At 36.9% G+C, this 15,278-nt stretch overlaps 1 protein-coding gene across 8 annotated transcripts in view; it reads right to left on the reverse strand.

The window, feature by feature from the left end:
- CDKL5 (cyclin dependent kinase like 5) overlaps window positions 1-15,278 on the reverse strand; it is a 261,926-nt gene that overhangs the window by 10,772 nt on the left and 235,876 nt on the right. For 6 of the 8 annotated variants that reach the window (XM_031958924.1, XM_031958920.1, XM_031958916.1 and 3 more), the window contains one exon: window positions 571-693. The exons of the other annotated variants lie outside the window; for them this stretch is intronic. In XM_031958924.1, the coding sequence (XP_031814784.1) occupies window positions 571-693 (123 nt within the window). The remainder of the gene's footprint in view (window positions 1-570; window positions 694-15,278) is intronic. 8 annotated transcript variants of the gene reach the window in all.

A 15,278-nucleotide genomic window follows, 5' to 3' on the forward strand; every position in this document is an offset into this window, starting at 1 on the left:
AAGATTTGTTTTTCTCAACAATTCAACTGATGGAGAATGATTAATGTCGAATTCAGAGTAAATACCTTGGCACTAAAAGTAGGTCACTAGCAAAAACTAGAGCAAACCAGGAAAAGAGAATAGAATTACCAGAAGCTTGTTTTTTCATGAAGTCTGCAATTCTATTTCATGCTATCCATTAAACTTCATTTCAGGGCAATAAACTGCAAATCAAGTATTAACAGACCATGTACAGGAGCCTCCAAAATAGTTATTGATTAGGAGTATTAATCTAACTTTTAGTAGGAGATCTTGTGAATGCTGTCTTGCAGTATTATCTATCAACTTGTTTTCACATAACTTTTTGGCAATCTTTAGATTTTAGTTTCATTTTCCTTATAATTATAATACTTATTCAAATATGCCAGAGTGGTTAATAATTTGGATCCAGTGTATTTATGGAACTGGCTCAAAATACTTAACTAGCACAAAGAGAATATGATTCCATGAAAATAAAAGACATGCTGTTGTCATCAGTAAAACAAGTTTACTGAAGCAGATTTCAGTGCTTTTTTACTTTAAAACGGATACCATAGGTAGAGTGACTACAGGAAGCTTTTTCAAAGAAGAACTATGCTTTAAAGGATTCTTTGAATTAAAAAGAGGAAAGAGGGATTTCTTGATGCTTGGATTCTCTCCGTTGGTGGAATTTGTCTGCAACATAAGATACAAATAAACTAATTGCAAAAATAGTGCTTTATGAAAAATGACCTGTCTTTGAAAGCATTTGTGCAAATATATATTTTAACACTAACAGTAAATGTTATAATTCTCAGATCCTGCTTTCAAGACATGATCAATTTTATTTTTGTTGTGAACAAAGATGTATATAATGAAAATTTAGGGTATCAAAGAACCTTTTCTAATTATGTGAAGAAGATATGGCAGCATAAAATTTTAACAGGAATATACAGATTAAATGTCCATCCAATAGTAAAAATATGCTTACTATAAAAGAATTAATTTTATATAATTATCATCAAATTTGACTCTTTTCTGGTCTTCCTTAAAAGATAAGAATCTACCATTGGCAAAACTGGCAATATGAAAAAAAAAAAACACTTAAATAAAAATATCATCCAGAAAATACAAACCATCATCAAGTAAGTCATTTCCTTTGTATGTCTATAAATATTCACCTAGTAGAAAAGACTGCATTTCCCCTAATCCTTTATTTTTAAAACTAATATTTAAAACCAAATATTCTAACTAGTCAAAATAACAAAAAACTGGCCAATGACAAAGCTAATCAAATTAACATGTTGGGGGGGCTTGGTGAATGTTGTCTTTCTATACAACTGAAACCACTCATCTAAGAGTAGTTTCCAGATTGTTTCACTTTTGAGTGATCCAAGATTGTCCTTTCTTTGGAATATCTCAATCATCACACTTAAAAAATGTATGAAAGGGCATGGAGGCATCTTTTGGGCTTGCAAATGAAGTAAAGATTATCACAAAGATTTTCACATTTAAACTATAGCTGGTGTATTGATCTGAGTAGTAACACACACACACACACACACACACACACACACACACACCCCCCCCCCCCCCCCCTTGGCCCTTGTATCTTTGAGAATAAGTAAAAACAGTATACCAAAAACACAAGTAGTCTAAAGCATTCTATAATCAGTTTATGTTGTGCGTCAACATCTTCATCTGCTTGAATTTTGTGCACTATCCCTATATTATGACAGTTTATACTTCCAGGTATAAAGCCCAATAGCCTAATGATTAATTGTTTATTTGATTATTCTTGACAGCTGTTGTTTGTTTTTAATTCTCTAAGAACATCAAGACATCAGGGTCAGATGAGATCTGTAGATGGGATGCATAGGAAGACTCTGGCTTTTTGGGTTGGTATTAAAGGGTGTGGACTAAGAAGTCAGGGTAGGCAAGAGGCCTATATATCTAGTCAAGATAAGAATGCAATTTAAGCCCTTAGAAATCTCTTAACTGTGCTGCATTTCTTTAAAAAGAGTTGGTTCCTTAATAAGCAAAGACCTTGAGCCTTCCCCCCACTTTCCCCACTCTTATGGGGGAGGCGTAGAAAGGGTCAGAGGGAGTGTAAATTATCTCAGCACTGCCAACCCAGCTTATTGGCCCCTGAGGTGTTGGGATTGTCCTGGGATAAAAGAGGAAACAGGGCCAGACCCCAATTCCCTACCAGGGAGCAGGACGCCGGGGACCAATTCAGCCCTTGTGGTGTGACGCAGTTTCTCCAGTGTTCCTCCTGCTCGAACTCAGGACAGAGACTGGGGTTTCCTGGGACAGTTTCCGGGACACCTACAGGCCTAAGTCTGGTAGAGATTTGTATTAAAAGGCGCTTCTGCTCCGAGTGTTTTTTTTTTTGAGGAGGCAGAAGTTTCCCTGAGAAGAGCTGAAAGTCTCAGGTTGGAGGTAAAGGGAAACCAACAAACAGGTGTTAGCAGCACAGTGGAAGAAACAAGAGTTTTGGACCCCGAAAAAGTGGAGGTGGTGGGTGGATCCTAAGTTTCATTAAGTTGAGGTTTTTTCAGCTTTAAAAGAGACAAGTGTGCTGGGTGTGTTTTGGCTCAGGCTTTTGCCCGAGGGCACAAGTGTTAATCAGTCCCAGGATTAGAAAGAAAAAAGTACTTTAAAGGATGGACTTGTCCCTAGGGAGATTGGAATTCAGCTAATCTATTCAGAATTCAGGTGTTGAGATTAAGGCATTTTTCTCAAACTCAGCATTTGTCTCTGCACTGAGACAGTTTAAAATCTCCAGGGATGGGGGAGGGAAGCCAAATCATTGCAAAACCCGAAGACTTTCCCATTCTATAACGTAACCTTCATAGACCTCTCTAGAAGGTGTCACAAAGGGCCTCCTAGGAGGCCGTTTGCCAAAAAAAAAACTAGGATTTCGTCCCCACGGCGTCCCGCAGGTGACTAATTTCCTTGAAAGACTCCCAGAGTCTGTCAGCAAGCTCAAATTAGCTCGAGACTTTGAGCCGCGCCCCCCTCCCCCCCCCCCATTATAGAAGGGTGATGTGGTGGGCTTGCCTCAGTGGAAACCTCCTAAGAGGGCCACCATCATTGAGGGCAAGGTAGGGAAGGCGAAGTGTGCTAGGAGTGGGTGTGGTGTAGTAGGAGTGGGTGTGATCTCCATTTCAATAGCTCCTCACTTAACTCTAGACAGTATGCATATTCTATAGCCCCCTGGCTCCCTGAGCCACAGTGTCTCAAGGAATGGGGGAGGGAAAACAGGATACAAGTCTAGAGAGCTTGAGAAAGGAAAGGCAGACCTCTTTCCTAAAGGTGTTCACCGAATTCTTAAATGGCTTCAGTTTCTCCCATTAACTCATTTCTTGCTGCAGTCAAGAAATGAGAGGAGAAAAAAAAAAACGCCATCTTCTAAAGAATTTAATTTGCCTTGACCTGGAATTTTATTCCCCAGCCATCATTCCAAAAGTCTTTCTTGAAGCTGCAACCTGGCCAGGATTGGAGCCCAGAAAAAACCCTTTTAATTGTTGGCAGGGACATAGAACGCCAATCCAGAAAATAGAACAGAGTGTGCTAAAAGCAAAAGGTCTTAGGACTGAGAAAATTAGGAGCAAGAGTTTCCACCTGTAGGGTTAGGTAGGAAAGTGAGAGAGAGACAGACCTAGCCTGGTTTACCTAGGTTATCTTTCTACAAGCAGCTGAGAAAAGGTTTTAAGTAGTGCCCTGAGGCTAAGAAAAAAACCGGAGAGCAGTTTAAAATCCCCTGTCTTTGTAGACAGCCTCCATGCAAAAGCGTAATTCTGAGGCTTCTACAGTTAAAAGGCTGTGCCCGGAGGGGGCATTGCTCTAACACAGGATGACCAAATCAGGGAAACCGAGTCCCGTTTTAAAATGTATGGGACGAGCACGCTTCCTGAGGGCTGGAAGCTGCGGCTTTAAGAGCCAGGTAGTTCAGATTGCCAGCAAAGTTCTGTTTTAAAAGTTGGTGAAAACCTTTCCGGAGATTTGAGAAGATTAAGAGTGAGTCCCCAATCTCCCCACTGTATAGTTACCCCAAGAAGGGGACAGAATAGGAGTATTTAAATGGCAGGTTGTCCAGCCACATGGGAGAGGTCTGAAACAGGCCTCGAGTTCTACACTTCCTTGGAAGAGGGGGAGGAAAGGCCAGAGCGAGGGTGGGGGAGAAAGAGATGCCATCTTATCCTGTGCGGTGCGTCCCGAATGGCGAGGGCTCCTCTGGCGACTCCGCTCAGGAACTTGAGGGCGGGGCAGCTCATCTAAGCCCCCAAATCTTGCTGGGAGAGCAAGACCTGAAGGAGAGACCGCTCACCCCTGTCCAGGGAGTAGCAGCTGTGGGCAGAAACATTCTCTAACTTCACCCCAAGTCAGGGACCTTTCTCCTTGTGGCTGGAGCCTGACCATTAGAAACTCCATTACATTTAACAGTGGAGTGGGAGAAGGGCTCAAACACGGCTCCTCTTATGTTTCTCCGGTTATCTCCCCAGGACAGATCAAAGAGAGCACTGGCCTGGGACCCCCGAGAAGGGTGGGGTCCCCAGAACGGCCATGTGTCTCCTTGGTCTGGAGGGGGGGGGGGGTGTTAAAGAGATACTTCCTCTCCTGTCTCAGAGTCCCTGCATGAGAGCAGGGCTTTCTAGTGACGAAAAAAGATTAGAAATGCATTGAGATGCAAAGGAAGGGCCTTTGTCTCTCGAAAGGATTTGGACAGAGGGAGTTTCCTCAAAGGAAGAATCTGCTCCAGGAAAGATTTTAGAGGCAGGCGAGTGTCTAGATTGTGGACAGGTAAAAACTTTTAGTTTTCCAAATCCTTCCAGCCTCTCTCGTATCTCTTAAGAGAAAGAGAGCCGACAAAAGAAGCCTTTTGTCAAACCGCAGCAATTCCTCAAGAATTGTGCCAGAGCTTAGAGCTCCCACCGACAACCCAAGCCTGACCCGAGGGCTTTGGGTGTCCACTGCAAGATTAGGAAAGAAAAAAGTCTTTTACCTTGTCCAGAGTTCCAGATTGCCTGGTCAGAATAGAGGCCTTTTTCACCTGAAAGTCAAATAGGGTGAGACGGAACGCAGATATTCTCCCCACTACCTTTAGAAAGAGAGAGAGAGACGAAAGAAAGAATGCAGATTCTTCCCAGAAGAATATTGTCTGAACAGCTCAAAACCCAGATTGGTTCTGAGTGCCACAAAAAGGTTGGGGTTCGGTTTGGTTGCCAAATTATCTAGCTTCCGGTGTTCATTTCGTCAGGGAACCAAATGTTGAGGTGTAGACCAAATGTTGAGATCTAGATTTGGGGTAGCTAAATGAAATTAGGGTTTAGTTAAGGTCTAGTGGCAGGTTTGGGGTACAGGAAGTCAAGCAAAGCTCCCCTGTAACCCCCTTAGATTCGACGCAAGAATACGGTGGTAAATGAGGTCTAGTAGCGGCGCGGAATTCCCAATAAAAGCATTTATTGGCCCGGAGAGCTAAATTGATAAAAGAGGTTTTATTATTGAGTTTAAAAGTAGGAGATAGGTGAAGATAGAGATAAGGAGGGCACTGGACAGAGGGTCCAGTGGACAGAGGGTCCTCACATGGCTGGCATGTTTGGTTCCCAGCATGGCCCTTTTAAGTCAGAGACTTAGCTCGAGGGGCTTTTGGGTGTAGCCCCAAAGTTGGCTCAGATCCGGGTGGGGCTGGGACAGGTCCAGATCTTCTATTGGAATTCAAAGGGACCAGGATTTGTAAGTCAAAGGGTAATTTACATTAACTAGGGGGGGTTGGGAATCAAAGATTGGAATCTTTCCCCCATCAAGATCACATTAGCTTGTGGGCTCCTTGGGAGCAGAACTGTCTTTTACCTTCTTTTGTAACCTCAGCACTCATGATAATGTCATATATATATATATATATATATATAATTTAGCAGATTAAAGGAGCCTATAAATATTTTGCTTTAAGATTAATATAATTTTTAATTTAGTCAGAATGGTAATTATTTTTAAAAAATAAATCTGGAAAAGAGAAGCAGGCTGATGTAGTAAAGAGCCAGAAATAAATGGTTTCAAGTCTTGACTCTGAAACATCAATATGTTTGATATATGTGACCATGGGCAAAAAACTCTTATGCTTCAGTTCAAGAAGAAAATTCAAAAATTCTAGGTTGATGCTGTTTTTATTTGATGGAAAGAGGTGCAAAATATGTAGTTTCCTATTCAATGAAAAGACAGATCCAGGCCAAATAAAAATTTAAAACACAGAATCTCAAATGGGAGATTATTATGACAATAATAATAATAATACTTCACATGTATATAACATTTATAAGACCTACTGAGTATCTTTCAACAACCTTATGAAGAAGTTAGTGTATCATTAATTCCCATTTTATAAAGGAGGAAGTTAAGGAAGTATTTTATGTGAATCCAAACCAAGGTCTCTGATTCTATGTACATTGTTTAGTTTCCTAAGTCTTCTAGGACATAGCATTTCTTTTTCTTTTTCTTTTTTTGAGGCAATTGGGGTTAAGTGACTTGTCCAGGGTCACACAGCTAGAAAACGTTAAGTGTCTGAGGCCAGATCTGATCTCAGATCCTCCTGATTTCAGGGCTGGTGCTCTATTCACTGCGCCACCTAGACATACCATTTCTTAAGGAGTTAAGCTTTTTACATATTTTACTGTTAAATTTTAAAAATTCAATTGGAATCAATAAAAAAAATTGGTATCATAAAACTTGCAGAAAATGCCAAATTTCTTAACGAAAACTTTCTACTGGATCAAGTTTTCCTAGCAAGAAAGATTAGCAAATCTCTTCAATATAAATGCTATTCAGAAAGTTGCTACTTGAGTCAGATTCTGAATGTTAAAATGACCTATTTTACTTTATATTGCATATATCATTTCTTAAACTAAATGACAATATCTTTGAGGAAAGGCCTATGTATATATTACAATGAAAACAGTATTGATTTTGATGTTTCAGTATCTATTCTCTATTATTTGAACAACTCTGGGAGAGTCACTATGAAATGAAGGAAGTGGGTCAAATGACATCGAAGGTGCCTTCCAGTTTTAAAGCAAAGATCCTATGATTTTCATATTTAATTTTCTATCACTTGAAATTTATTATTTTTGTGGAAATAAAATGAATTATTATAGGCTTCTACTATGTGGCCATCACTGAGCTGGGTGCCTTAAATTTAATGTTTATTAAAGTGAAACATGGCAAACTATATATTTTCAATTCCTTGATACATAGCATTTTCTATCTTTTGATTGCCCCCCTGCATGCTACCAATCTCTTGCTAATACCAAATCTGAAATAAGAATTACTGTAAATAAGAGGAGCTAGTAATAATTTTCTTTCTTTCATCCTTTGTTCCCTTTGTTTATTTCTTTTTCCCTTCCTTCCTTTCTCCCTCCCCCTCCCTTCTGGAATCTTCACTTTTTAAGTTCATTTGAGTTATACCTAACTTTGGGCTTTTCTTGTTTAAATGAAATTCTTCTAAAGTCATAGGGCTATTTGTGAAATACTGTTTAACATTCAGACATTTGAATATATATGTATGTTTTATATATACATATACATTTATACACACATATATATTATTGCATTATAGATGCTATGAATATATTAAAAATTATTTCATTAATTTGTATATTGTGTCTATAGGAGATACATGAATAAATCAATTCTTTCTGTGATATCTGTGATGAGAACATAATATTATATCCCAAATTATGACTCTTTGATAAACTAATATGAGTGTTTTAGATATGAAATATTTTAGAGTAACACTTTCAGAAAACAAAGTTAACATGGGCAATATACAAAGCAACTTAGCAGATTTCATCTTCTGAAAAAATTACTGCATAATGAGGCACTCCTATTTTTATACTTTGGATAAAAAGCTATGATTTCATTAGCAGACATACTCCTTTCATTAATGCCATTAATGACCAAGTTTTTGCGTGCAATTATAGATTTCCTCAACTCATCCTTTCAGTAAGCAAGCCCCTAAAACCTCTGCACTTAACTGGACTGGTCTTTGTAAGAAATAATATAGTTCACTGCTGAGCTTATTCTTCAAGTAGGACTTTCTAGAACTGGTGCTCCCCTAGACACCATCTTCAAAAACCCAGTTATTTTCACATCATGATGAGAAATTGGAGTAGGACTTCAGGAGAGGACATACTTTAAATCATTAATATTGAGAACATGTAAGGCAGCACTCTGATATTCTTTGGAGAGGTAAAGGCAGAAGTTGATTTACTATATGTTCAAAGGCAACTAGAAAATTGATTTTATGGGAAAATCATCTTCTCATAAAGCAGAATTCTTGATGAGTATTTTCAAGAAGGCCAGTAAAAAAATAACCACTACTTGTTGCAGAGGACTAAGAATAGAAAATTCTTTGAAAAAATCAGATTGCAAAGGACTAAGAATAGAAAATTCTTCGAAAAAATCAAAAGATCCCCAGATTAATTCAACATACATTTTAACACTTCATGACTTCAATACTAAGTTGGTAATAACTAAAGATGTTAAAAGAGACATTGGTCAGGAGGAATAGGAAGTAAGAGATACATACAAACATAAAATAAAGATCAGGAGTAGAAAAAGCAGGGGTAGTAATAACAATCACAAAGTTAAAGCTAAAATAGATTTAATCAAAGGAGAAAAATAAGGAAACTACATGATATGTCAGTCAAGTTAATATTATTTTCAACTATTAAAAATAACTAAAAAGTATAAGACTTGGTCATGGTATATTATCCTGGGAATAATATTCTGTAATCTTTTTGCTAATATTTTATTTAAGATTTTTGCATCAATATTCATTAGGGAAATTGGTCTATAATTTTCTTTCTCTGTTTTCAACCTACCTGGTTTTAGGTATCAGTACCATGTCTCTGTCATAAAAGGAATTAGGTAGGAGTACTATTTTTTCATTCCCTATTTTTTCAAAGAGTTTATATAACATTGGAGTTAATTGTTCATTAAATGTTTGGTAGAATTCACATGTAAATCCATCTGGTCCTGAGGATTTTTTCTTAGGGAGTTGATTAATAGCTTGTTCTATTTCTTTTTCTAAGATGGGACTATTTAAGCAATTTACATCCTCCTCTGTTAATTTGGGCAGTCTATATTTTTGAAGGTAGTCATCCATTTCACTTGGGTTATCAAATTAATTGGCATAAAGTTGGGCAAAGTAACTCCCAACTATTGCTCTAATTTCCTCTTCATTAGTGGAGAGCTCTCCCTTTTTGTTTTTAAGATTAACAATTTGATTTTCCTCTTTCCTTTTTCTAATCAAATTTACCAAAGGTTTATCTATTTTGTTGGTTTTTTCATAAAACCAACTCTTAGTTTTATTAATTCAATCTTTTTTTTAACTTCCAATTTTATTAATTTCTTCTTTTAATTTTAGAATTTCAAGTTTAGTATTTGGGGGGGGGGGTTTAATTTGCTCTTTTTCTAGCTTTTTAAGTTGAAAGCCCATTTCATTGATCCTCTCTTTCTCTATTTTATTCAAGTAAGTATAAAATTTTCCCTTATTACCTCTTTGGCTACATCCCACAAATTTTGGTATGTTGTCTCATTGTTTTCATTACCTTAGATTCTCTAATTCTCTAAATTATTAATTGTGTCTATGATTTGCTGTTTCACCCATTCATTCTTTAGGATGAGATTATTTAGTTTGCAATTACTTTTTGCTCTATTTTCCCCTAGCTTTTTGTTGAAAGTAGTTTTTATTGCATTGTGATCTGAAAAGAATGCCTTTACTATTTCTGTCTTTCTGCCTTTAATTTTGAGGTCTTTATGTCCTAATATGTGGTCAGCTTTTACATAGGTTCCATAAACTGCTGAGAAGAAAGTGAACTCCTTTCTGACTCCATTCAATTTTCTCCAAAGATATATCATACCTAAATTTTCTAATATTCTATTTACCTCTGTAACTTTTCTCTTTGTTTTATGTTTTGATTTATCTAATTCTGAGAGTTCAAGGTTTGAGATCTCCCACTATTATAGTTTTGTTGTCCATTTCTTCTTGCAGCTTTCTTAACTTCTCCTTTAGGAATTTAGATACTATACCACTTGGTGCATATATGTTTAGTATTGATATTTGCTTCATTATCTATGCTATCCTTTAGCAAGATATAGTTTCCTTCCTTATTTCTTTTAATGAGATCAATTTTTGCTTTTGCTTGATCTGAGATAAGGATGGCTTTTTTTTTTACTTCACATGAAGCATAATAGATTCTGCTCCAGCCTTTTACCTTTACTCTGCATTTATCACCCTGCTTGCCTGTAAACAACATATAGGATTCTGGTTTTTGATCCAGTCTGCTATCTGCCTTCTCTTTATGGGAGAGTTCATCCCATTCACATTTATGGTTAAAAGTACTAATTCTGTATTTCCTGCCATCTTATTATCCCCAAATTATACTTTTCTCTTTCTTTTCCTCCCTCCTCCCCTCCCCAATATTAAACGTATAGGCATCACTTGCCCTCCACAACTCTCCCTCTTTAGAATCCTTCCCACCCTTTCTTATACCTTTCCCTTATTATTTTTATATTCCCTTCTATTTATCCTATTCTTTTCCTTTTTGCTTTTCCTCTCCCACTTTTTCATGAGGTGAGAGAAGTTTCTCTATAAACCAAATATGTCTAATATTTCCTCTTTGAGCCAAATCTGATGAGAGTAAGATTCACACAATGTTCCTCCCCCTCCTTTAATTCCCTCAGATTTTGCCTCTTTCATGAGATGTAATTTCCCTCTTTTTACCTCCACTTTTCCCTTTTTCTGATATATTCTTCTTTCCACTTCTAATTCCCTTTTAACAAATATTATAACAGTAGAATCAAATTATATATGCACTTTTTGTATGTCCGTAACAGAAATACAGTTCTCAAGAGTTCTTTTTATCTTTTTATGCTTCTCTTGAGTCTTATATTTGGAGGTCAAATTTTTTGTTTAGTTTTGGTTTTTTCATTAGGAATAAATAGAATTTACCTGTTTCATTGAATGTCCATCTTCTTCCCTGGAAGCAAATGCTCAGCTTAGGTGGGTAGTTTATTCTTGGCTGCATTCCAAGTCTTTTGCCTTTCAGAATATCAGATTCCAGGCCCTTTGATCCTTTACTGTGGAAACTCCTAGATCCTGAGTGATCCTTATTGTGGCTCCTTGGTATTTGAATTGTTTTTTTTTTTTTTTTTTTCTGGCTGCTTCTAATATTTTATTTCCTTAGTCTGATAGTTTTGAGATTTAGCCACAAAATTCCTTGGAGTTTTCGTTTTGGGATCTCTTTCAGAAGGTGTTCAATGAATTCTTTCAATGCCTATTTTACCTTCTGATTCTGTTACATCTGGGCAGTTCTCTTTGATGATTTCCTGAAAAATAGTGTCTAGGCTCTTTTTTTCATCATTGTTCTCAGGGAGCCCAACAATCCTTAAATTATCTCTCCTAGATCTATTTTCCAAGTCTGTTGTTTTTCCAAGTAGATATTCAACATTTTTTTTCTATTTTGTCATTTTTTTTTTTTTTTTTTGGTTTTGCTTGGCTGATTCTTGATGTCTCAATGAATCATCCATTTCTAACTGATCAGTTCTGATTCTCATTGAGTTATTTTCTTCATTTACTTTTTTTTTTTTTTACTTCTTTTTGTATATGTCCAATTGAGTTTTTAAAAATGAGTTGTTTTGCTCTATGGAATTTTTTTCCATTTCACAATTTTTTTTTAATGAGTTATTTTCTTTTTCCAATTCACACATCCTACTTTCCTGGGGAGTTCTTTATCTTTTCCAATTCACAAATTCTGTTCCCTGGGAGTTCTTTACCTTTTCCATTTCACATTTCAGGGAGCTGTTTTCTTCTTCAAATCTTTCTTTTAAGGAGTTATATGCCTTTTCCATAATCTCTTGCAGAGCTTCTTTCTCCTTTTCCCACTTTCCTTCTAGATCTCTTTTTAGATCTTTTAAAATTTCTTCTAAGAGAGCCTTGTGTGATGGGGACCAGGTTATATCCCCCTTTGGGGTTTTGTCTGGAGATTGTCTGCTATGAGTCTCCTCATGGTGGAAATCTGTCTTCTTTCAGTATACAAGCTATCTATAGTTAGAGCTCACTTTGCTTTTTTACTCATTTAAAAAAAAAAACCCATGGGATCTGCCTTTAGGGCAAGTAATTTCCCAGCTTCCTCTACAGAACAGGATCAGATGAGGGACAGTGGTTTTCCTACAAACAGGCTATGAAGACCAGCTGGTCTGCAGAAGTGCCACTGCCCTGAGAATAGCAGCTGGGGTGCGGAAGTGCTACTCCCCTGGGAAGAGTGGCCACACTGCAGAAGTGTGACTGCCCTGGGAAGAGCAGCCACACCCTAGAGTGCGGCTTGCTCTGTGGTCATGCTGAGTCACTCCTGGTGCTGGGTGGGTGTGGCCAGGTCCTGTGAAACTGATGTTTTGGGGGTACACTCTACCTTTTGCATTTGTGTAACTTTCTCTGTTGATCTACTGCTTTGCAACCAAAGCAGAACAGCTAACCTGTGGTAGAATCCTCTGCAAATTCTCTACCCACGAAAATGGAACCCCCATCCCCTGGTCCGTTCAGCTCGTGCTGGCCTCTGTGTCCTGCCTACCTGCCTGCTCTGGCCTCCTCCCCGCCAGATCAAGGCAGACTTTTTCTGGTGATCTTCCAGATTATCTTCTGCTGGTAATTTGTTGAACTCCCAATATTCTTGGATTCTATCAGTCAAGCACTATTTCAGAGGCTGAATTTTGTAATTAGTAGTGAGGGTAGAAGGGAGCTCAGAATGAAATATATCCTCTCCACCATCTTGGCTCCACCCTGGAAAAACTTAAGGCTTGACTTAGAGCATTTATTTTCTATGATTATAGATAGTTTTGATTGCTTCTTCTAAAAACTGCCTTTTCATATCCTTTGACTATCAACTAGGGAATGATTCTTATTTTTATAAATTTGACTGAATTTTATATGTGAATTTGAAAAATTAAATCTCTTTCAGAGAAACTTATAAAAACATTTTGACATTACTTTGCTGTCTATAGTATCTTTCAACAAAATGTAGTTCCCCTAATTATCCCTTTTAATTACATATATTTTTGGTTTGGCTTTGGCTGAGATCATGATTGCTACCCCTGCCTTTTTTACTTCATCTGAAGTATATGAAGTTTTGCTCCAGTCCTTTATTTGAACTCCATGCACTTCTGTTACAAGTGTGTCTTTTGTAAAAACCATCTATTGTTGGATTTTGGTGTCTAATTCATTCTGCAAATCTACTTCTGTTTCATGGGTGAGCTCATCCTATTTATATTCAGTTATGATTACTAACTGTGTATTCTCCCCCCCCCCCCATCCCATTATCATCTTCTCCTTCCTCAAAAGTTTATTTTGCTTCTAACCACTACTTCCTTTAATCTGTGCTCCCTTTTGCCATTCCCCAGTCCACTTTCTCTTGTTCCCATCTCCTTCTATTTTTATGTATAATTTCCTTCTCTGAACCAATTCCAATGAGATCGAAGTTTAAGCAGCCTGTCATTCCATACCATTTTTCCTTCCATTGTAAAAACTCTTCCTTGGGAACCTTATAACCTCACATAAAAGTGAGAAAAATTTTCCCATTCTACCTTTCCCTTTCCCCTTCTCCCAGTGCATCCTTCTTTTTGAATCCTTCATCTTTTTTTGAATCATTCCAATATAATCGACTCACAACCATGCCCTCTGTCTATGTTAAACTTTTTTTTTAACTGCTATAATAATGACACAAGTTATTGGAGTTCCATGTAGCATCTTCCCCTGTAGGAATGTAAAGTTTAATCATACTGAGTCTCTTATGATTACTCTTTCATGTTTACCCTTTTTATGTTTCCCTTGAGTCATGTTTGAATTCTATTCAGCTCTGACCTTTTTTCATCAGGAATGCTTGAAAAGTCCTCTATTTCATTAAATATCCATCATTTCCCCTGAAGGATCATACTTAGTTTTGCAGGGGAGATGATTCTTGGCTATAATTTTTACTCCTTTGCCTTCCAGGATATTATGTTCTATGAAGTCTACTTCTTTAACACAGAAGCTGCTAAATCTTGTATGACCTTGAGTATAGCTCTATAATACTTGAACTGTTTCTTTCTAGCTGCTTGAGGTATTTTCTCTGAAATTTCATTATAATACTTCTGGGAGTTTTCATTGGGATCTCTTTTAGGAGGTGATTGATGGATTCTTTCAATTTCCATTTTATTCTTTGGATTTAAGATATTAGTCTTCAAAGTTATCTTGAAATATGATGTCTAAACTCTTTCTATGATCGTCGTTTTCGGTAGTCTGTTAATTCTTAAATGATCTCTCCTTGATCTATTTTCCAATGAGACATTTCACATTTTCTTCTATTTTTTCGATTGAGCTTATTTTGTTTCTTAATATCTCATGGAATCTTTAGTTTTCCTAACTTTTAAGTAATTATTTTCTTTAGTAAATTTTTTTTTAATCTCCCTTTCTATTGGATCTATTTTGTTTTTTAAGGTGTTTTTTCCTTTCTTGAACATTTCTACCTTCTTTTCCATTTGAACTACCCTGCTTTTTTAAAGAGTTCTTTCTTCAGTGAATTTTTGTTAATTGTTTTTTAAAGTATTATTTTCTTCAGTATTTTTGGTACCTTTTTCACCAAGCAAGTTATTACTCTTATTTTTGTTACAGATAAGGAAACTAAGCATCAGCAAAGTTAAGTCACTTCATTGGAATCATACAGACTGCAAACCTCAGAGCTGAGACTCGAAATCCAAATCTCTTGACTCAAGATTAATATCTTGTCCCACTCCATCATGCTGCCTTAATTTTTGGATATTGCTATTCTTGTTGCTATTTCTGGGGCCAGGAGTGAAATCAGGAAAGGTTGTGAAGCTGTGTATGATGGAGGTGATATTTGAGATCAGTTTTGAAGCAAATTAAGAACTGCATTCCAGACACAGGGAAGTAAGAAGGATGGAACTCTATATGTCCCCATTAGTTTGTGAAGAATTTAAATTTAAATGTTAAAGAGAGGAATTTATATTTATAATAATTTATATTTTTCTTCATTTATAATCTTAGAGGTAAAAAGGGAGTCACTGTAATAGGGAAGTGATATACTTAAACCTGTACTTTAAGAATATTACTTTGGCAGAGAATGAAAAGGAGAGAGACGTGAAATAGGGAGATCAATTGGGAGCCAATATAATAAATAATCCAGGCAACAGATTATGAGGGCCTGGACTAGAGTGTTGCTTATATG

The sequence above is a fragment of the Sarcophilus harrisii genome, chromosome 3, assembly GCF_902635505.1.
Source record: "Sarcophilus harrisii chromosome 3, mSarHar1.11, whole genome shotgun sequence".
NCBI lineage: Eukaryota > Metazoa > Chordata > Mammalia > Dasyuromorphia > Dasyuridae > Sarcophilus > Sarcophilus harrisii.